General features: G+C 40.0%; 1 protein-coding gene across 2 annotated transcripts in view; it reads left to right on the forward strand.

Moving 5' to 3' along the window:
* Positions 1-23,795, forward strand: part of CFAP43 (cilia and flagella associated protein 43) — an 87,866-nt gene that overhangs the window by 12,120 nt on the left and 51,951 nt on the right. Inside the window, exons 6-11 of one of the 2 annotated variants that reach the window (XM_070432338.1) lie at positions 3,384-3,543; positions 6,980-7,047; positions 10,112-10,243; positions 15,688-15,804; positions 20,047-20,127; positions 21,963-22,111. In XM_070432338.1, the coding sequence (XP_070288439.1) occupies positions 3,384-3,543; positions 6,980-7,047; positions 10,112-10,243; positions 15,688-15,804; positions 20,047-20,127; positions 21,963-22,111 (707 nt within the window). The remainder of the gene's footprint in view (positions 1-3,383; positions 3,544-6,979; positions 7,048-10,111; positions 10,244-15,687; positions 15,805-20,046; positions 20,128-21,962; positions 22,112-23,795) is intronic. The other variant, XM_070432339.1, reaches the window with a different exon arrangement.

A 23,795-nucleotide genomic window follows, 5' to 3' on the forward strand; every position in this document is an offset into this window, starting at 1 on the left:
CCTGCCTCTTGGAGCTTACATTTTTACCAGGAAGACAGAGTAACAACACCAAAAGTAAAGAGAAACATTAAATCATTGAAACATGATAATTATTTTAGGAAAAATGGAGAATGGAGGTGAGGACAAGATTAACATATGCTGGTCAAGGAAGGCCTTTGGGGAGATGACAGTTACACTGAGACTTTAAGGACCAGGAGGCATTACTCATGCTACGAGCTTGGTAGAGTGTTTAGGAAGAGGGAACTGCCCGGACAAAGGTCCTAGGGGAAGAAAAGAATTGAGTATGTCTGGGGAGCAAAGAAAAGACCATGTAGCTGGAGCATAGTAAATGAGGGGGAGTGAGGTGCAGGTGATGTTCAGGAGGGAGGCAGGGAGCAGAGAGTAGCACAGGCAGGTGAGGTAAGGAGCTTGAAACTAAGCCTCTCTGGCCTACATTATGCTAATGCTTGTGTTAAAGCTCCAGGTCAAGGATAAAAAGAGAAGTTCCCAAACATTTTACCACTGCAGAGAATTAAGCTATAGATGTTAAAAATAATTCAATGTGGTAGTTTATTTAAAAATTTCTGGCAAGCAAGAGAAAGGGTTGTATGCTCTTTGTGTTTCTTCTAAAGCAGCGGTTCTCAACCTGTGGGTCGCGACCCCTTTGGCGGTCCAATGACCCTTTCACAGGGGTCGCCTAAGACCATCCTGCATATCAGATATTTACATGACGATTCATAACAGTAGCAACATTACAGTTATGAAGTAGCAACGAAAATAATTTTATGGTTGGGTCACAACATGAGGAACTGTATTTAAAGGGCCAGAAGGTTGAGAACCACTGTTAAAGAATGACAATTATTCACTCATTTAAATTACTGAGAGTGACTAATTCCTTTTAATAGCACAGATCTTAGCCTTGGAAATACAACCACACTCAGCCACAGTGGGGCAGCAAAGTAAACACAAATCAATCAGCCATCAGGGTTTACAACATGGATACACCTGTGATATTTAAACCCACCCCTCTACTATACCCTGCCCAGTTTTCTAATTCTGATATTTGTTGATACTAGTTCTTTTAATAGTTGATTATCCTTTGGAGAAGAAGAATTCCTTAGGACTTGGCACAATGCCTTTGTCCAATTATGCAACAAACTTATGTAAGTTGAGAATCTAGTAGACATAGTTACTTTGATAGTGTCACATGTACTTTACCTTAAAACAACAAATCTTTACTAAATTAAGAGTGGTATATAATATTTTATTAAATTAACTAAGTATTTATTAGAAAGGTGACTTGCATACATTGGAAAATATTGAGTAGAAAAATCACTGTCTATATCAGTGGTTCTCAACCTGTGGGTCGCGACCCCTTTGGGAGTCGAACGACCCTTTCACAGGGGTCGCCTAAGACCATAGAAAACACATATATAATTACATATTGTTTTTGTGATTAATCCCTATGCTTTAATTATGTTCAATTTGTAACAATGAAATTGGGGGTCACCACAGCATGAGGAACTGTATTAAAGGGTCGCGGCATTAGGAAGGTTGAAAACCACTGGTCTATATGGCTTGAAGTATTCCCTAACTGTAGAACCAATTCCAATTTACCCTGCTTTATTTTTCTCTACAGTACTTTTCAACACTATATATAACATTCTATATATTTAACTCCTTGACTTATTTTCACTCTATTTCCCCTCACCAGGATGTATGAGGAGGCAGGGATTATTGTGTGTTTTGTTCACTGCTACATTCCTGTGCCTAGAATAGAGCCTGGAATACAATAACTATCCAATAAATATTTGTTAGATGAATGAATAAGTGAATGAAATAAGCATGTAACTTCCAAGAAATTTAGCAGTTCTGATAATTTGTCTAATGGCATATTAATGTTTTCTGTTCCAATGGTTGTACGGACACCTCAAGAAAACAAAGACATTATGTTGTAGCTAATGCAATTCTAAAAATAGTATAGCATAACAAAAAGCTCAGATAGTACTTAACATTATGTTCTCAATACAAATTAAATAAACAAACAAACAAATGTAAGCTCCATATATTTGACTGGTTTAAATAGGAAGAAGGGAGTGCCATATTATTTTGTCCTGAGTTCACAATCTTCATCAGTCTGGGGCGGAGGGAGAGACATGTCCAAAATAGCTGTTACAACTACCTGGACCTCCACGAAGAGAGCAGGTGGTCCCAGGCTTACAATGAGACCTACGCTGTCCTTACAGAAAGGGGGAGTGGCCTCTGCTCTGCTGGACACAAGCGTTTAACACTGCAGGAGGCATAATACTGAGGTATTACTATTACTATTTAAGACAGCAACCAACAGACTATAATGTGCTTTTGTATGGCCCCAAGCTAAGAAGGTCTTTTACACTTTTTTTAAGGGTTGTTAAAAAAAAAAAAGGAGTGGGGTGTATGTGACAGAGAACTATGTGGTTCACAAAGCTTAAAATATTTGCTACATAGTCCTTTATAAGAAAAATTTGCCTTAGATCCTTGGCTCATATTAATTTTAGTCTCCAAAGCCAGCTTTTTTTTCTAGGTACATCCCATAGATTTTGTGCATTTTTCTTTGAGTTTTCCATGCAAAGTCACATAGGATGTTTCATGAACTGCACTTGAGAGGCCACCAGAATCAGACAAGGAGTACTCTTTTCATTCCTCATGAAAGCTAACTAAGCAGAGGATCTAGGGCAGTGATGGCGAACCTTTTGAGCTCGGCGTGTCAGCATTTTGAAAAACCCTGACTTAACTCTGGTGCCATGTCACATATAGAAATTTTTTAATATTTGCAACCATAGTAAAACAAAGACTTATATTTTTGATATTTATTTTATATATTTAAATGCCATTTAACAAAGAAAAATCAACCAAAAGGGAATGAGTTCGCATGTCACCTCTGACACGCATGTCATAGGTTCGCCATCACTGATCTAGGGAGACCTCTCTGTAGCCACTCCGGGAAAAGCAGACGTATGCCCCCTGCAGAATCAGGAGGGAGAAATGTTAACGAAAGTCTTCCTCAAAAATGGTAATTGTAGTTAGACCATGACTCTCTTAGATTCAAGATACAAAAACGTCTACCAAGAAAGAGTGTATAAGTTATTACTCAAAACTCACAAAAATCTGTGACACTAGAACTCTGATTGCCACTAGAACAATGAAGGTGACAAGAATGCCTTATTTTTTCCTAGTGAATTAAAATGTAGAGAAGTAGAGAAAGAAAGGGAAGTTCTGTTAACTCTTGGCAAGTGGTGGGGCCGGTGGAGGTGTGTGTGTACATATTCATTTTTTCCTTCTTGGAAGTTGATTTGATGGGTATTTCTCTGGCTGTTAGGCCATAATTGTTGTTTTAACACAAGGCTTTTAATCTTTCTTCAAAGCCCAAAGATGATCTATATCCTTTGCTTCACCCAACTATGCACTGCTGGACTCCACAAAGTGAGCTCTACGTTGGCTGTGAAGAGGGTCATCTTTTAATGATTAATGGAGAAAACCTGAAGGTGACTGTGCTTGAGGAGATAGAAAACATATCACCAATGGGTGAGAAACTGCTTTGCTTCATATTCCCAGAAGCGTAGCCATTGGTGATGGTTTTGCACTTGAAGATGAATATGTGTTTTTTCCTATTTTTCTCTTTCTTGGAGACATCTTTGACTCCTTCTCCTCCTTTTTCCTGGAGTTAGTTACCAGGTCCTATCCCTTCTAGCTAGCTAATGTTTCTTAAATGTTACATGCTCTAGTCATTCTACTATCACTCTACAATGCAGATTTCATGTCATCCTCAGAACAGTTTTACAAGGGAGATACATTTTTATCTCCATGGTATAGATGAGGAAATGGAGGCATTGAGAGGTTAGCAAAATATGCCTGAATTTACATAACTAGTAAACTGTAGAGCTGAAACCTAAACCCAGGCTCTAAGACTTCAGAGTCCAGGTTCTTAGCTTCTATGCTATATCCTTTTCCATAATATGCCTGTTCTGCTTAAAAAGCTAATGTGTTCTTTTCTGACCTTTACCCTCTCAACTCTTTCTCCATAATAGTCTTCTTAGTTCAACTGCCATGTTGAAAATCACCTTTATGTTAAGTGGTTAGGATTTCTAAGAGAACCTGATCTACTCTCTTTAGATCTGGTGTTCATTCCCTGTCCTGTCAGCTCAGTCCAGAGTTGGGCCTGGGTCACAGAAGCAGCTAGGTATAGACCCTTTGAAAAGGGAACCTTTCCAGGGCCAGCTTCTCAAACGTGCCCATTGCACTCTCCATTCCTTTCGCTCTTATTATTTCACACCTTGATTTTTGCAACAACCTTAGGACTAACTTAATCGACTTTAATCAACAACTGACTCAAACCAGGCAGCTCATCCCTGCCAAACTGCTCTTCTTAACATGTAATGCATGGGTTGCTGCTCCACCTTGCTTTCAAACTCTCTCTAATCTGATCCTACCTGCCCCGTTAGTATTAGTTCCCACTACTCCCCCGTACAAGTCTTCTGTCTAAACCAATGGTTCTCAACCTGTGGGTCGCGACCCCTTTGGCGGTCAAATGACCCTTTCACAGGGGTCGCCTAAGACCATCCTGCATATCAGATATTTACATTACGATTCATAACAGTAGCAACATTACAGTTATGAAGCAGCAACGAAAATAATTTTATGGTTGGGTCACAACATGAGGAACTGTATTTAAAGGGCCAGAAGGTTGAGAACCACTGGTCTAAATAGTCAGTTCTTCCCATCATTTCACAGACATGCCTCCTAGCTCATTCCCTTCCCACTTTACTCTCTGAATCTTCCAATTCCCAGATCAAACATCACCCCCTACAGCAAGTTTCCCCCAACTGCAATGTCCCTCAACTATGCCCTCTCCCATTCCCTGACTCACACGTCACTGGGACCGTTAGATTTGACTTTCCTACCCTAGACCCTCTTTCTTCCTTTTACTCTCACCTGTAGCCTCTGGACTTGGTTGACTCTCTAATCTCGCATCCACTATGCCATCCCACAGCTCTCTGAAAAGTAAACCTCTTTTGTGGCCTACATTTCCAATATCACCTATTCCCACTTGACACTTTTAGAAGTTCTCATTATTCTTCTGCTCTCCCCAAATTCTGCCTTCTGCTATTTGCCGTTACCCTTATCTAGTATGTCTTTCTCTTCCTTGTCTAGCTGGTGAGATTGTCCTCTGTGGAGCCCTCCCTGTCCTCACCCCAACCTTCAGGCATAATTAGGTGCCCTTGTCTGGTGTTCCTTCAGATTCACTGCTTTCTTAGAGCCTCATCTTGAGCTATTACAATGTTCCATGTGCATGTCTTTCCCATTAGTCATCAACTCTTTGAAGTTAGGAACTGTGTTTTAATCATCCTTTGGCTCCAAAATTTAATCCCAGAGATTTCTACAGAGTAAATTAGACCTGTATGTGTTTGTAAATTCAATGATAAAAAAAGGTTTTTCATTTCCAAACGCCTAAAACACTTGTAATATGTTATACCCAATTTAGAACTTAATCATGATAGTCATATGTTCTATACTTTATTTCTGTATACTATTTCTAATACTTTCCATGGAATAATATAAGGCTTTCAAAATAGCTATTTATCTAACCTTTACAATGTGTAAGATACTATGCAAGGTGCTTCAGAATTGACAGAGATGGCAAATATATAATCTCATAATCTCTACTTTCAAGTGACTTCTATTTTAGTAAAGAGAATACGACAAATAGTCAGTTAATTACAGTCTGGTAGATTAGATGATTTCACTAAGGGAGAACTTCACAAAGTGCTGTGGGGATTCAGAGCAGGGAAACAGGCCAAGATACGTTATTTTGAAGGCAGAACTTGAAATGGCCCTTGAAGGATGGGTTCACAGACAGAGAAAAGAGTAGGTGGACTTTTTGGCAATGGTATCTATGTAGACAAAAACCTGGGGTAGTGGAGACACAAGAAGTGGTCCAGTTCATCTGGGGCATCAAGTTTTACACAGAGGTAGTGGGTCATCTGATATACCATATCTGACCTTGAACATAAGGCATAAGATGTTTATACTTAATTCAGCTGACAGGCAGACATAAAAAATTCCTGAATGGGCAAGTACCCCAACTGTAATTGTGCGTGGGGAGATTAACTTAACCATCATTCAAGAAAGGATAATCCTAGTAGCAGGTGGCTATAAGAAGCAGGCACCTAGACTAGGGAAGGAGTCATAAGAAGCAGGACTCTAGTGGCAGTTGGACTGGGAAAAAAGAGATTGCTGGGAGGTGACTAGTGCTGGAAGGACATTGTCCTTTTAGCATCTGGCATAAGGCCACGCACCTAGTATGCAGTAAACAAATAATTTCATGCATGCCATCTGAATGTTTGATCTTGTGGTTCTCATGTTTTACCTAAATAACAAGTGATATGCTTTTGCTATTTTCCCTCAAGGACAATATATCTCTCTAAAATATACTATTATATTAATTTCAGGTATACAACATCCAAGGACAATTTGTTATTAATAACAAATGCTCTTATAGAACATTTTACCTTCTTTTTCCACTGTGCTTTATTTACTGAGGTACCTAAGTTTATATAATGTATAAATGTATTATACATGTATAATGTATATAATGTATATACATTATACATGTATATACATGTATATAATGTATAAATGTTTATAAAATGTATAAATCTTAAGTATACATCTTGGTGATAATAATATCATAATAATAATAATTCTGCAATGTTAGTTACATAGATCTGATGATACTGACCTTAAAAAAAACTTGTGTGACTTATATCAGTAATCATTGCTAAGCAGCTTTTATTATTCATTGTTTGGGAGACATCATAGTACATATTCTAATGTGAAGTTGATTTTCAGAAAAAAAGGATGACAAAGAAATGAATAGTCCTAAGATATCAAATGAGATGAATTACTCTGTATTGTACTTTTATTTGTGTCACCTGTTTTCCTTATTTTTCTTTTCTAAAAGGTGGAAGAAAACTTTTCAGTCCAGTCACCATAGCATATCAGAAGGGAGGTGTGCTTGCTTCTGGAATTGTAATGTATTTTTTCTTAAAAATTAATTGCTTTCAAGAAAATATATCATTTCCATTTGTTGCCATTTACTATTATGAGCCATAATTTGGGATGGCAGGTTCTGTGTGATTATTAATTACTAGAGGCCCGTTGCACAAAGAGATTCGTGCAATAGGCCTTCCCTTCCCCTGGCTGCTGGCACCAGTTTTCCTCTGGCACCCAGGACCCAGGCCTTTCCTCTGGCCGGAGCCGCCTTCAGTCTGTGTATGCAAATTAACTGCCATCTTTGTTAGGTTAATTTGCATACTCTCCTGATTGGCTGGTGAGTGTAGCAAAGGTACAGTTAATTTACATGTTTGTCTATTATTAGGTAAGAAAGGTCTTTCCTTTTTGGATGCTATTATAAAACTTTTTACTCTGAAGAATTTCAAATATATATAAAACTAGTGATCATTGTGAGGTAAAACTAGTGAGGTAAAACTACCTCATTGCAAATAGGCAAAAATAAATATTTTTAAAAACCATGGCTCCCCCAAACACTTAATATCCATCACCCAATTCCATTCCTGTTTGTGCACTTAAAGTATTATGTTTTCAGATACAACTGGAACCTTTTGTGAAAGCTTCAGCGTAGCCTCCTGTGTGTGTCCATTTCGTTTAACTGTATCATATTGTTATTGGCCATGGTAGAATTAGTATCAATAGCTACCATTTATTTAGTGCTTATTTGGTGCCAGGCACTATGCTAAGTGCTTGCTTGTATTAGCTTATTGTTCCTCACAACAACCCCATCAAGTAGAAACTATTAATGAAGGAACCATGTCTTACTGAGTTCACTCAGCCTCAGTACATATGAAAAGGGTCAGCCATGTTACCTTTCCATGCTGTGGTAATCAGTGCTAAGGTTTGGAGCTGACCTACATTAAAATCTCAGGTCTGTTGGTCCTGAGACTACTACTGTTAGCTTTGTCGCTCCCATTGCCACAAATTACATCTCTAGGACCCCAAGGGCAGCTAGTCAATGTTGTCAAGGTAAGAGATGTAGCTCTATCAATGAGAAACAATCTGGAGCTCATAAACCTACACTCAGTTCATAATACCCTCCCTCAACCTTGCAATGGGCTACCCTCACTCCTACATTTAGTCTGCATTGAGTGTTTTCTTAAAACTAATTTAAAGGAAGGATTTGAGCATCTGCTCTGGTGAGGGATAGAGAATGATGAAAGCACCTGGTATGTTCCTCCCTCTCCCCCCAGTATATGAACCCAGTCATCTCACAAATGCTTACTCTTAATTATAATGGGGTCTAATCTAGAAATTATGGATGAATTTGCCTAAAGCCTCTTCACTATTGTAGAAGTAACTCAAATTCCTCTTGAGTTGTAAAATTTACCTAAATGTGTTCATGATCAACCAAGCAACTAGCTCATTTTTATTGCATACTGGAAGAATATAAAGGAAACAAAGAGCACACTCCCTACCCTTGGGCCATTTAGGGAGATGAGTAATTGCACATAACAATGATTAAAGAACACTAAGACTAGTCCTTTGGGGTAAGGAGATTGTTATATATACAATCCACACACTAAACTCTGCCTCATTTGCCCTGCCTTCTGTATAATAAAGATGATAAGAAGATAGATGCTAGAAAAGTTCAAAGAAAGGAGAGGTCAGTAAAATTTTAGGTAATTGAAAAATTTATTGCAAAAGAGATAAAATTAAAACTTGATCAGGAGCCATGGTTAAAAGTTGTCTTGATAGCCCTAGCTGGTTTGGCTCAGTAGATAGAGCATTGGCCTGCGGACTGAAGGGTCCTGGGTTCTATCTTGACTCCATTGTATGCTCTTGCCTCCTTTGTCAAATATTAATTAAGCATAATGGCTTGGGTTGATTTCTGAGTTCTCTGTTCTGTTCCATTGGTCAATATGTCTGCTTTTAAATGGGAATATTTAACTAGGTTGCAGGCTCCATCCTCAGTAAGGGGCATGCAGGAGGCAGCCAATCAATGATTCTCTCTCATTATTGATTTTTCTATCTCTCCCTCTCTCTTCCTCTCTGAAATCAATAAAAATATATAATAACCTATATATATAAAGGCTATTATGCTAACTGTCCATCCGGGTAATGACGTCATGTAGCAATGCCCAGCTTCCTCTCCCTAGTGATAACTAGCCTCCTTGCAGTTTCTTCAGCCCAGGAACAAGTCGGAGTGCAAACATTATACACTGTAACCAAATGTCTGTGCAGTGTTTTCCTGTGCCTCATCTCATTTGATCCTCACAGAAGTCCTGGAGTAGGTAGATAGGAGACTTGGTGGAATCCTATTTTCTCTTCATTAGCCAGAAAACGGAGATTTAGAAAGTTTAGAAACTTGACCCAACTGAAAAGAAGTAAGTAATGGTGGACCTTGAAAATGACTTCAGGTTTTCTCATTGCACAGATGCAGTTAAATATTTTACCCTTTGTTCTCCCTGCGTGATCTACAATAATAATGTGCTTTGTGTTGATATTTACTGCTGTGTTGCTGACAATTACCTGAAAGAGAAGTTGGGGTGCTTCACTGGGCTAGAAAAATTTTAGCTATATCAGAAAGCAGGTCTAATTCTATATCTATATCTATATCTATATCTATATCTATATCTATAAAGTTTATTCTATATCTATAAAAGGCTAAGTTGACTTGTGCATGTGCAATACATATAAAGCTCTCGCTGGTGCCAATCACATGAGTGTGTTTTGATCTGTCATTGTCGATCGTGAATTTGGTTGACACTTCTATTATAGAGAAAGGGTGACTAGCAATATTCAAATATTCTAATTAATTTCCTATCAATGTGCATGAATTTGTGACTGAGCCACTAGTAAATAAATAAAATAAAAGCTGTTGAGCAAAATATGTTACTTTAAAAAAAGATACTTAAATAAAGGTAAGAAGACAGGGCATTCTAGATAATGTAAACACAGATTATTCCAAAAATAAACATTAGTTGGTAATACACTAAGTCTTAGCTTGTCTGATAACAGAAGTATACTATGTAATGACTGAAAGTGATTTTTCTGCATTTATCTTGTTTTTGGTCTCTAGGATGGCTTTGTGTATTCTTTAATTATTAAAGAGTCAAATTACAAAGTAGAAGATTTTCTTCAGGTTGAAGAGCATGTGGGGCATATGATGTTTTCTCCCAGTTACAAAATGTTGCTGATTCAAGCAGGGAAGGTATGCTAGATGGCCAATTTTTAGTATGCAGTTTTCAGATATTATTATATCACTAGAGGCCCAGTGCACCAGATTTGTAAACTGGGAGGGGGGGGTGTCCCTCAACGCGGCTTTTCCCCTACCCAGTCCAAGAGCCCTCCAGGGAATGTCCAACTGACAGCTTAGGCCTGCCATCAATCGTACATCCTTAGCGCTGCCATGGAGGCAGGAGAGGCTCCCGCCACCACCGCTGCACTTGCCAGCCATGAGCCTGGCTTGTGGCTGAGCAGCGCTCCCCTTGTGGGAGCACACTGACCACCAGGGGCAGCTCCTGCATTGAGTGTCTGCCCCTTGGTGGTCACTGCACGTTATAGCGAACAGTCATTCCAAAGTCTGGTTGATTTGCATATTACCCTTTTATTATATAGGACTAGAGGCCCGGTGCACAAAAATTTGTGCACTCAGGGGGGTCCATCAGCCAGGCCTATGCCCTTTTCCAGTCTGGGACCCCTCAGAGGATGTCCACCTGCTGGCTTAGGCCCACTCCCTGGGAGATCGGGCCCAAGCTGGCAGCCAGACATCCCTCTGCCAGTCCGGCAGCCCTCGGGGGATGTCCACTTACCAGCAGGGAGCAGACTTAAGCTGCAGTCGGACATCCTTAGTGCTGCTGAGGAGGCAGGAGAGGCTCCCGCCACCACCGCTGTGCTGGCAGCCATCAGCCTGGCTTGTGGCTAAGCAGAACTCCCCCTGTGGGAGTGCACTGACCACCAGGGGACAGCTCCTGCATTGAGCATCTCCCCCCTGGTGGTCAGTGTGTATCATAGTGACCAGTCATTCCCAGTCGTTCTGCTTTAGGGTCAGTTTACATATTACCCTTTTATTATATAGGATAGAGGCCTGGTGCACAGGTTGGGGCTGGCTGGTTTGCTCTGAAGGGTGTCCTGGATCAGGGTGGGGGTCCTACTGGGGTGCCTGGCCAGCCCGGGTGAGGGGCTGATGGCTGTTTGCAGGCTGGTCAAGCCCCCCACCCAGTGGGGACCCTCACCCCATGGAGGTTTGGCCAGCCTGGGTGAGGGGCTGATGGCTGTTTTCAGGCTGGCCATACCCCCTTTAGGGTGGGGGGTCCCCACTGGGGTGCCTGGCCAGTCTGGGTGAGGAGCTGAGGGCCGTTTTCAGGCTGGCCAAACCACCCCAGTGACAGAAGCTCCCAGCCTCTCCTTTTTTTCTTTTTCTTTTTTATTCTGGGATTTATTTACCTTCTATAATTGAAACTTTGTTGCCTTAAGTAGAGCTTAGAGCTAGCTGCGGCAGGTGGGAAGCTTGGCTTCCTTCATCACTGGGGCAACCAAGCCTCCTGCTTGCTCCAGCTCCATGACTGCCAGCCGCCATTTTGGTTGGGTTAATTTGCATATAGTCGCTCTGATTGGCTGGTGGGCGTGTCTTAAGATGTAGCGAAGGTACAGTCAATTTGCATGTTTGTCTTTTATTAGTGTAGACTAGAGGCCCAATGCATGAAATTTGTGTAAGAGTAGGCCTTCCTTCCCCTCCTGCCAGCACCGACTTCCCTCTGGCACCCAGGACCCAGGCTTCCCTCATAGCCCTGGCTTCCCTTATAGCCCCAGAAGGACATCCAGTCTAATTAGCATATTATGCTTTTATTATTATAGTTTGCATGACATGAATGAAGGGCAGAGTATTCTGCATAATGATACTCTCCAGATTCAGGACTCTTTTAAGTTGCCAAGAAAAAAGGAAGAATTGAAAAGGTTTTATTAGCAAAAGGAACTTTGTTTTTGTGCATGTAACTGAAAGGGCACGTTCATCTGAATCCAGGAGCTCCCATAAAGCCACTGGCCTTGTTTCTCTGCCATCTCTTGCCTCTGTTTCCTCTCGGCTGTTCCCTTCCCATGCAGAGTCACCCCTGTGGTGTCTGTAACTGTAGTTTATAGTTCTATCTTTTTGTTGACCTTGATGGAAAGATGCCAAATGGAAAAAATGTACTTGAATCTAGACTCATGGTACTAATTTGGGTCACTTCTCTCACCATGTATCAATTATTATGTTCATATGGACTCTAGGCTCTGATTGGCTAAGCCTATTCTTGGACCCTGGGTAGAGTTTACCCACCCAAACATGGATTGAGATTGGGGTCATGAGTGGTTCTCTAAGGAAAATAATGAGTTCTAAAGAGAAGAGAAGGGAATAAATGCAGGATAAAATCAAATGTTCACTTCAATTATACTGTTAGAAAGACTCCTAATTAATGGAATGACCTTCAAAGGTCAAGATTAGCAGCAGTTTATATTATTAGGCAACAATTTTAGATGAATTACAAACATAGTTCAATGATTTTCTGCTTAAAAGAAATTTGAATTTAAATATGGAAAGACCAGTTTCTGATAGTTACCAGAAGTTAAAACAACTGTACTAACTATCCTATATAATAAAGAGGTAATATGCAAGTTGACTGTCACACCCTCACAAAGATGGCTGCCTATGACCAGGCCAGCAGGGGGGTTAGTGAGGGATGACCAAATGACTAAACAGCAGGCTGTGTGGGGCGACCAGGCCAGTGGGGGGTGGGGGGCGGGCGCGAGAGGGGCGACCATACCAGCGGGGGAGGGGGGGGGAATTGGGGGCAACCAGGTTGGCAGGGGGGAGTTAGGGGCAACCAGGCCGGCAGGGGAGGGAAGTTGGGGGTGACCAGGCCAGCAGGGGGGGCTAGTTAGGGGCCACCAGGCCAGCAGAGGGGGGAAGTTTAAGGTGACCAGGCTGTCAGGGGGGGCAGTAAGGGGTGACCAGGCTGGTGGGGGGACAGTTAGGAGCGACCAGGCCGGCAGGGAGGGGGCAGTTGGGGGCAACCTGGCCAGTAGGGGAGGTAGTTAGGGGTGACCAGGCCACAGAGGGGAGAAGTTTAGGGTGACCAGACTGGCGAGGGGGGGAGTTAGGGGGGACCAGGCCAGCAGGGGGGGCAGTGAGGGGCGATCAGGCTGGCAGGGGGCTTGCAGTTAGGGGTGACCAGGCAAGCAGGCAGGTGAGCGATTAGGAGCCAGCAGTTCAGGATTGTGAGAGGGATGTCCAACTGCCAGTTTAGACCCAATCCTGGGGCCTAAACCTGGGGATCGGGCCCAAACAGGCAGTTAGATATCCCCTGAGGGGTCCTGGATTAGAGAGGGTGCAGGCTGGGCTGAGGGGATCCCACCCCCCATGCATGAATTTCATGCACCGGACCTCTAGTCTATATATATAGAAGACTAAGTGTCTATCTGTCCAACTGGTAGCTATGACACACACTGACCACCTGGGGGCAGACGTTCAACGCAGGAGCTGCCATGATGCGCACTGGCCATTTAAAAATAAACAGCACTACGGTCCTGGCGCCTACAAAGCAACACTCGGCTTCCCCCAAGTGGGATACAGGCCCTGCCATCATCCCAGAGCGACAGCCCACCAAATCGCAGCCAATGCTGCCAAGACCCCATGGCACAAAATGTGGCCCACAGCCCAGCCCAGCCCAGAAACAGTCACTGTGGGCACCAGGTAATGACAATATGTAGCAGCGCCCAGTTTCCTCTCCCTAGCAACTAGCCTCCTTTCTTCAGCCCAGGAACCCGACTTGCTTTATAGCCAGGTGCAAACATTTTACAGTTTTACCAAATGTTTGTGAAGCATTTTCCTGTGCCTCATCTCATTTGATCCTCACAGAAGTCCTGGAGTAGGTAGATAGGAGATGCTGTAGAATCCTATTTTCTTTTCATTAGCAAGATGCAAATAGCGATATTAAAATATTTCTTCTAATTAATTCCCTTTCAATGTGCATGAATCTGTGCACCAGGACACTAGTGTTTTAATAAATAACAATTAAATAACAAACTTAAAATATTTAGAACATGAAATTATTTTCTTTTAAAAAAAAAAGGTAACATAACAGAAGGGAGAAAGACCCAAATAGAACTTCTAAAAAAAGAAAAATATACTAACAAAGTAAAAATTAAATGAATATGTCTGATAGAAATTGGACACCACCAAAGAGAGAATTAATAAACTGGAAAATAGATTAGAAGTTATTCAGAATATAGTCCAGAGCCACAAAAGGGCAGGAAATATGGAAGGGAGGGTATGAGACATGAATGATACAGTGAAAAGACCTAACATGTTTGATTAAAATCTCAGAGAGGAGAGAATGGGTCAGAGGCAATACTTAAAGAGATATTTTCCAGAACTGATTAAAGACATGAATTTACAGATTCAAGAGGCCCAGTGAATCCTAAGCAAGAGACATAAAAAGATACCCACCTTAGACTTAACAAAGTGAAATTGTTGAAAACCAGGGCAAAGAGAAAATCTTAAACAAAGTCAGAGAGAAAAGCAGGTTATTTCAAAGGAATTTCAATTAGAATAACTTCTGACATCTATGTGGCAATAATCTAAGTAAGAAATAGTGACTATATCTTCCATGTGATGATCAGCACACTGTGGCCAGATCCCCCAGTGGGATGTAAGCTGCATGAGGACAGGGGCTTTTTGTCGATTTGGTTCTTTGATGTAGCCCCAGCATCCAGAGTAGTGTCTGGCACAGTGTACCCATTTAATATCTGTTGAAATATTAATGACACATAAAATCAGTAAATATCTACCAGATTTTAGACTCTACAGAATTGTTTTTACATAAACAAGAACAAAAAATATTCATGTTTAACTCAAACTTGAAGAACTTGTGATTAGTAGAAAACAGACTTCTTATTGCTAGGTAAGTAACCATACCATATTACAGTTACTTGGCAGAGATGCATAACTTACAAGCTAGATTTTTTTTTTTTTTTGAGAAGTGAATTTGGGAGCTAAAAATGGTAAACAAGTCATAAAGTGACAGCTTTGACCGCATCTTCACAATTTCCACAAAGACTTATTAAAAGCTTTCATTAGTGTCCAGCATGATCTAGTATGATAGGATTTAGTTCATCTTAACAATTTTTCTAGTTTTCCACATTTCTCAAATTTTCTACATTAACAGACATTATTTTTATTTTTTTACCATTATTATATACTTTATTACATATACCTTTACTAAGTATACTTTTATTAAAAATGTATACCCATAAGATAAATATATTATTTACATAAATGGCTTTGTACAGGTCTCCCTGTGCACAACAGACATTATTTTTAAAGTCAGAAAAAAAAGTTTTTTGTTATGTTTTATAACTTAAAAAACAAATGCCTTGAATTAGAGAAAAGAATAAAGACCCACTTATTGATTATGCTGAGTGAATCAGTAAACACATTATATATCTAGATTTCAAGATTCTCAAGGTCAGTGCCTTAAGGAGTTGATTTCTAATATTCCATCACCTAGTCCCATTTAGTGCTTTACTCACAGGAGGCATTTAACATGTATTTGTTGAACTGCTTGCATAACAATTGAATTAATTTTTTTTCTTGTTTTTCTTTTGGTATATTTAAAGGGATCTGTTTATATTTATACTTTTGGTGAGGAGCCAACCTTGGATAAAATCCTAGAGGCTTGTGATGGGAAATTTCAAGCAATTGACTTAATCACACCCGGAAATGAACATTGCATGGTAAGGAATATTTTATTGTGTTACAATAGGATTTAAAGATGAGATTTTAGAAGTTTGTGTGCAAACTGATGCAAATAGGAGGTAGAGATTATTCTTGAAGATGTGGTAGAAATGCCAACCACTTTCATCATCAAATGTATTCCCAAGTTAAATGACATCATCATCTTGGTACTCCATAATATTAATTTCTATTGCCAAAACAACAGAAATTTTAGGAGCCATTCTGTTTGCATTCACCATACAAACTTTCCAAGCCAGACCTTGAAACACATTCATCACTAATGAGTCATCAACACTGGTTAAATTATTAGTATTTACCCTCTTTCAAAGTGATGCAGTCCCATCTGAAGGTGAAAATGAAAGAGCTGCCATGCACAGAACATAAATTCCATCTACTTAGGGAAAAGCCCACCCTCTAGATTTAGAAAAGAAACCTCTATATTTAGAAAAGAAACTTTTTTTCTAGGTGTTTAACTATTTACCTATTGCTTATCTCAAGAAACATATTTTACTTTTCATATGATTTATCAGCAAATCCATTAAGATTTGGGGAGTTCTAACAAGTAAAAAATACATAGATTATGGAATAGTTAACATTTAAATTTTCTTCCAATCTTGAGGTTCTGATTATATGATTTTTTCCTCCAGGTGTTCTCTGATAAGCATTATTTATATTCATATGTTTGTTTCAACTCAATTAAAAATTCCATACAAGGTTTTCACATTTAGGGTTTAGACACTTGATCCACATTTTCATGTTACCTACTCCATAGTCGTAAAAAAGAACAGAAATCATACCACATTGCAGTTATTTAAAGCTGCTTTCAGTCTTGATCTTGTGAAAGAGTAAAAATTATTTGTAAAAATGAACACTATGAACTTCAGGATTCCAGTCCAGCATGTAAGAAGCCTCGCAACAAGAAAAAAAGCTGAATGAATTTAAAATCAGTAATTCTTCTTAGATCCATCAGATTGAGGTCATGGGAAAGATCACTGCCCCCAAAATTATAGAGACAGACAGATACAGAGAATCACATCGTGTGGAGCTGATGCCCAGAAGTAGAAACCACACTGGAGCCAGTACCAGGGGGATTGCAATGGAAAAATATGCACATCTCAGACCTTATTTAAGAAATCTCATGGGAAATCCAAAAACAACAGGGGGAAACAAAAATAAGAATACCAAAGGGAGCAACCAAGATGTCTTTCAATAGGAGAATGGATATATAAATTGTGGTACATTTATACAATAGAATATTATTCATCACTCAAAAGAAATGAGCTATTAAGCTATGAAAAGACATAGAGGAAATGTAAATGCTTATTGCTAAGGGAAAGAAGCCAATTTGATAAGGCTGTGTGATTCCCTCTATATGACATTCTGGAAACAGCAAAACTATGGAGAGAAAAGGATCAGTGGTTTCCCGGGGTCCAGTGGGGAGGGAGAGAGGGAGGAAAGGATGAAGAGGTAAAGCAGAGGACTTTTAAGGGCAGTGAAACTATTCTGTACGATCCTGTGACGGTGGATACATGTCATTATGCATTTGTCAAAACCCATAGAGTGTGTAACACAAATAGTGAACCATAGTATAAACTGTGGGCTTTAGTCAATAATAATGTATCAATTTTGGTTCATCAATTGTAACAAATGTACCACATTAATACAAGATGTCAATAATAGGGGAATTATGTATATGGGGGAGGAGGAAAGTCTCTGTGATTTCTGCTCAAATTTTCTGTCATCCTAAAATTGCTCTTAAAAACAAAGTCTATTAGTTAAATCAATAATGTAAAATTTTCTATTTCTAGGTTTATTCATCAGACAATAATCCCACTGAATTTTAAGGAATTTTATCTCAATTATGTTACACAGAAAAAGTATTTATTTTACTTTTCTAATCCTAATTAGTAATTATGTTAGTTAAGTTATATTAAAAATAGTAGTTAATATTTGTTAAAATCAGAAGTATTTTTTAATTAATAAATCTTTATTGTTCAGATTATTACAGTTGTTCCTCTTTTTTTCGCCCATAGCTCCTTTCTACCTGGTTCCCACCCCACCCCATGCCCTTACCCGCTGCCACTGACCTCATCCATAGGTGTAAGATTTTTGTCCAGTTTCTTCCACACCCCCCACACCTCCTTCCACCCAAGAATTGTCAGTCCACTCCCTTTCTATGCCCCTGCTTCTATTATATTCACCAGTTTTTTCTGACTTAATTTTTAGGTTCATTTGTTGTCACTTTGTTGTTTATAATTTTTATCTTTACCCTTTTCTTCTTTTTCCTCTTCTTAAAGGATACCTTTCAGCATTTCATATAATCCTGGTTTGGTGGTGATGAACTCCTTTAGCTTTTTCTTGTCTGTGAAGCTCTTTATCTGACCTTCAATTCTACATGATAGCTTTGCTGGGTAGAGTAATCTTGGTTGTAGGTTCTTGCTATTCATCACTTTAAATATTTATTGCCACTACCTTCTGGCCTGCATGGTTTCTGTTGAGAAATCAGCTGACAGTCGTATGGGTACACCCTTATAGGTAACTAACTGTTTTTCTCTTGCTGCTTTTAAGATTCTCTCTTTGCCTTTAGCCCTTGGCATTTTAATTATGACGTGTCTTGGTGTGGTCCTCTTTGGATTCCTCTTATTTGGGGTTCTCTTCACTTCCTGGACTTGTAAGTCTATTTCTTTCATCAGGTAGGGGAAGTTTTCTGTCATGATTTCTTCTAATAGGCTTTCAGTATCTTGCTCTCTCTCTTCTTCTGGCACCCCAATAATTCAGATGTTGGTATGTTTGAAGTTGTCCCAGAGGCTCCTTACACTATCTTCATATTTTTGGATTCTTTTTTCGTTTTGCTTTTCTGGATAGGTATTTTTTGCTTCGTCGTATTTCAAATTTTTGACTTGATTCTTGGGATCCTCTAGTCTGCTGTTGGATCTCTGTATATTATTTTTAATTTCAGTCAGTGTATGTTTAATTTCTGACTGGTCCTTTTCCATTTTTTTTGGCATTCTAATTAAGATCCTTAAAGGTCTCACTAAGTTCCTCGGAGGTTTGTAGAAGATTCTTGAGTAGCCTTATAACTATGGTTTTGAACTCTATGTCCTCTGTTAGTTTGCTTTCCTCCATTTCTTTCATTTGTGACATGTTTCTTTGTCTCCACATTTTTGGCTGACTGTGAGGACCCACTGTGTCTACAGTGGAAGAACTGCTGTGCTGGAGACACCCTTATGGGGTAGGACTTGCTTCAGTGGGGCTTTGGTGCTCACTGAGTCTGCTTCTTGAGTGTGTCCCTTATGGATGTGAGGAGTTGAAATCTGGTATCTGACCAGGGGTACCCTGGCTCCTGGATCTCCAAGTCAACCACTGTGTGAGTCCACCCAGCAGGAGCTACAGCAAATCAGCAGATTTCTCCTCTTTGTTTGGGGTTTGGAAGTTTTGGAGCTCTCTGACCCAGCTGCAGTTTGTTGGGTTAGGCTGCAAAAGTGCAGATGATTCCTTTGCGCAGCTGCGCACAGCTTGGTTGGAGATGTAAATTGAGTGGGGCAGGGTCTCAGAGAATCAGCAGGGCGGAGCAAACAGCAATGGCTGTCGTCAGCCTCTCCGCGATTCCTCGAGTCTCCGCTACTCCGTGTCTCTGAGTCCAGAGTCCCTCTGCGTCCCCAGTCCCGCGCCCCCACAGCAACAATGATCCCTGTGAGCAGCTCTGCGAGAAAGCCACCCTTGCTTTCCAACTTGCTGCAAGACAGTCCAGTTTCTCCCCGTAGGAGTCTGGGACCCCAGAGTCTCGCCGTAAATGAGTTCAGTGCATTCGAGAGCTTGTATCCCCTTCCGATTAAAAAAAACCACACACCCAGATGCAGCCACCTCGCGAGCACCTTTGTACCTCTGTTCTTGGCACCTCTGCACCTCCTACCCGGTCTCAATGTGCTTTTTACTTTCCTTCTAGTTGTAGAATTTCCACTTGACCAGCTTTCCCGTGGTTCTGGATGATAGCTGCTTTGTCTTATAGTTGTAGTTGTGGGGGGCAGCATGTACAAGTTTATACCTTATGCCGCCATCTTGGTTCTCCTAAAATCAGAAGTATTGATGTCGAGATTGTGAAGTAATTATAATCCGCATAAGTAAAATAAAATTTTATACTAAATAATCAGAGTGGTAGACATACTAGAGAAGCATTTAGAACATGCTTCCAAAACAGAGTCTTGTTTTCCACTTAGAGTTTTATTTTTAATTTTTTGCAGACAGTCACATATTCAGGGGAAGTTTGTATTTGGTGGATAGAGGATGGTACTTGTATCAGCAGGCTTTCTCTAAATACACCTGTAAGTATGCCTTATAAATGGACTTCTAAAAATATATTGCATTCTAACCCAATCTACTTTTGCATATTCACCTGTCAATAGTCTGTAGCAATACAGTTTCAGATGCCTTATTGCATTTTTACCTTATATATTTAGAGTAATTCTTGTGTATATAGTATATTTTATAGCCCAGAGGATGGAACTTGAGGCACTACGTTGGTGTATAGGAAAGGAAAAGTTTTTCTGTGGTTGCAGTTATTTCTGAAATTCTAATGGTTTCTCTCTCGTTCATGGTATAATTTCATTGTGGATTGACAGGGTCTCTGCTCCACATAGACTCTCAGGGAGACAGGCCAATGGAGGTTCCTCCAACAGAATAGCTCCTTGGTTCATGGCATGGGAAGAGAGTGCTAGAGGGTCTTGAATTCGCAGTTAAGTGCTTTTACTCAGAAATAAAATATCCTCTTGGCCATAACTAGCTAAATGGTCCCGTCTAACCTCAAGGGGATTAGTTAGAAATGAAAGAAAATTGCCATTGTAAGCAGCTTGAACCAAAAATTAAAAAGTAGGGGTTTTGGTTCAAAAGGTTATAAAGTATAGAAATTGTCTGGCCTCAGTTAAGGCTCAATCCAGCAACTCAAATGGTATTACCAAGAACTTTGTTTTGTTTTTCTGTCTGAGTAGCATGTGTTTAGTTTCATCTTAGGCTTCATTTAGTGGTGCCCAAATGCCACAGCTGCCAAGCCCCCATCAGACTATCAGGAAAGAGAGCCTGCTACAGTGGGAGGAGGAAGAGAAAGGAAGTTTCTCCTTTTTATTTATTTTTAAAGTTTCTCCTTTTTAGAAGGCTCAGTAAATGTCTTCTAATATCTTAATACATCCCTGCACTAATCACTTTGTACAAGGGGATGAGAAATGCTCAGCCCTGAAATGAGTCAGATCTATTCCACTCAACCCTGAAAATAGGAGAGGGTTTCTCAGTGGATATTCACAAAATTGTCTAGTAGTTACTTGGAAACAAAGTATACAGCATAGTGAATATATTCAATCATATATATAACTATGTGTGGTACCAGGCGGATACTTGAAATATTGGGGGGACAGCTTTGTAAAGTATATGATTGTCCAATCACTCTGCTATACATCTGAAACTAATACAAAATAATGTTGACTGTAAACTAATAAAATAAAATTAGCCTGGTTGGTGTGGATCAGTGGTTGAGCATCAACCTATGAACTAAGAGGTCATGGTTCAGTTCCCAGTCAGGGTGCATGTTCAGGTAGTGGGCTTAATCCCTAGTGGAGGATGTACAGGAGGCAGCCAATCTATGTTTCTCCCTCATTGACGTTTCTATCTCTGTCTCCCTCGCTCTCTAAATAATCCATAAAAACATATTTTTAAAAAATATTTAACATTCTATAAAGATGTCAAAAAGGTGCTAGGAATTTATTTTAAATTTATTATTTTATTTTTAATTATTATTGGTGTAATCTTATAACCATTTAGGGATGAAAATGAAGCCATTACTTAAAGTTCAAGAAATTTTTTTATATTTTTATCATTCTAAGTTTAGGATAAAAGAATAAGATGTACAGATTCCTGAGACTTCTTATACAATTGGTTAGTTCCGAAATGTTGAATAGATAATTTGTCATACCACACAACATGAGCCACTCTTCTCTAATTCTTTTCCAATAAACCGTAGAATTCTGATATGTAGGAGATCTGGCTTTGTTTTTTTGTTGTGTGTGTGTGTGTGTGTGTGTGTGTGTGTGTGCGCGCGCGCGCGCGCGTGCGCTTGTTTTGGGGTTTTTTTGGCACCATGAAGTTAAGCATCTGGGGCTTATTTAAACAGTCGACAGTTCTGGCTTGCTCTCCCTCCTCCTTCACTGCGGCAGTGGGGACTGTGAATGGCTCTGTCTACTTCATTGATATCCTGGAGACTGCATCCCCTGAGGAAATTCACATGGTCCATCTTTCTGACAGCGAAATTCAGCACCTCCTGTAAGTACTGCCTGCTTCTGGCAGCAATGTTGTTAGACTTGTCTGTTGAGAATTCCAGTGAAGCCATAATTCCTTTACATTTTAAATTATAAGTGGGTTTTTTTGGAAATTAATATATTGACCCTGTTCAGTGTTTTAAAAAAGTACAGAGGGATGTGTAGTGAAAGGTATCCTACCCTTGTCCCTGAACCCCAGTTCTCCTCTCTGGAGGCAGCCTGTTCCCAATTTCTCAATTTCTCGTGTCTTCTTTCCAGAGATATTTTATCCATAAGCAAGCAAAAAAAAAAAATGCACACTTTCTTTTTTACACAAATAATTATCAAGCACTTAGTGTGTGCCAGGCACTTCTATTGTATTAACTTTATGAGATGCTCGTATTGTCTCCACTTTACAGATGAGGAAGATGAGCACAAAGAGCTTAAATAACTTGCCTAATATTACACAGGTGTACATGGCAGGTGTGGGGATCAGAGCCCAGGCAGTGGGGGTCCAGTCGTTGCCTTTCTCTAAATGGGAGGAAACCATATACAGTGTTATCCATCTCCTTTCCCCTCCTCCTCCTCCTCCTCCTCCTCCTCCTCCTCTTCCTCCTCCTCCTCCTCCTCCTTCTTCTTCACTTATTAGTGTATCTTGTAGAATGTTTTCTACCCACACATAAAGACCCTCCTTGTTCTTTTTTTTAAACAGATATATAGTATTTCATTATACAAATGTACTATCATTTTTAAAAGATAGCATATTGGTGGGCATTTAGATGATTTTAAATCTTTTGAAGCAAGACTTAAGAAGATAGCATAGAGACATTGGGTTTGGACTCATGTATTATTATTATCATTATTATTATTATTATTTATTTTGTTAGTTTATCATAATAGTAGTTTTAATAAGAACTGACATTTGTGTCCTGTCACACATTGTAGCTTATTGAATGTGATCCTCATCCCACCATTCAGGAAGGTATTATGCTTGCGCCTATTCCACAAATGAGGGAATTTAGGTTCAGTAACCACCCTCCAGTTACACCTCTCCTCGGTGCCATGTTTCTGTTGCATCTTCTTTCTCAGATACCTTCTCTCGTATACTAATTTGTATTTCCCCACTTTTTCTAATTTGATGAAGGTGGAAGCCATTTCACTACATCCTACCTCCTCCTGCCAGGTACTAGTCCTGAAGGGTACTGACATGTACTCATCACTTATTTCAGAATTGCTTATTTCCACTTGAAATATCTAGAAAGCTCTGCTGTTGTATTTCATTTACTTATCCTATATAATAAAACCCTAATATGCAAATCAACCGAATGGCGGAACGACCCATCACTATGATGCACACTGATCACCAGGGGGCAGATGCTCAATACAAGAGCTGCCCCCTTGTGGTCAGTGCACTCCCATAGGGAGAGTGACGCTCAGCCAGAAGCTGGGCTTACCTAGGATGGCAGTCGGACATCCCCCGAGGGGTCCCGGACTGTGAGAGGGCGCAGGCTGGGCTGAGGGCCCCGTCACCCCCAATGCATGAATGTCATGCACTGGGCCTCTAGTGATGAAATAATTGCCCATCTTTAAGGGAATTTCTTGACTGTGTTGAAATTTGGAAATAGCATTAACCTAGAATGTAATGATTACATTTATACATACTCGCTTGGCTTTTATACGGTCAGATAATATTGAAAAATCACAGACCA

The sequence above is a fragment of the Myotis yumanensis genome, unplaced genomic scaffold (genome assembly GCF_028538775.1).
Source record: "Myotis yumanensis isolate MYYU_CA2020_CCGP unplaced genomic scaffold, mMyoYum1.0.hap1 SCAF_13, whole genome shotgun sequence".
NCBI lineage: Eukaryota > Metazoa > Chordata > Mammalia > Chiroptera > Vespertilionidae > Myotis > Myotis yumanensis.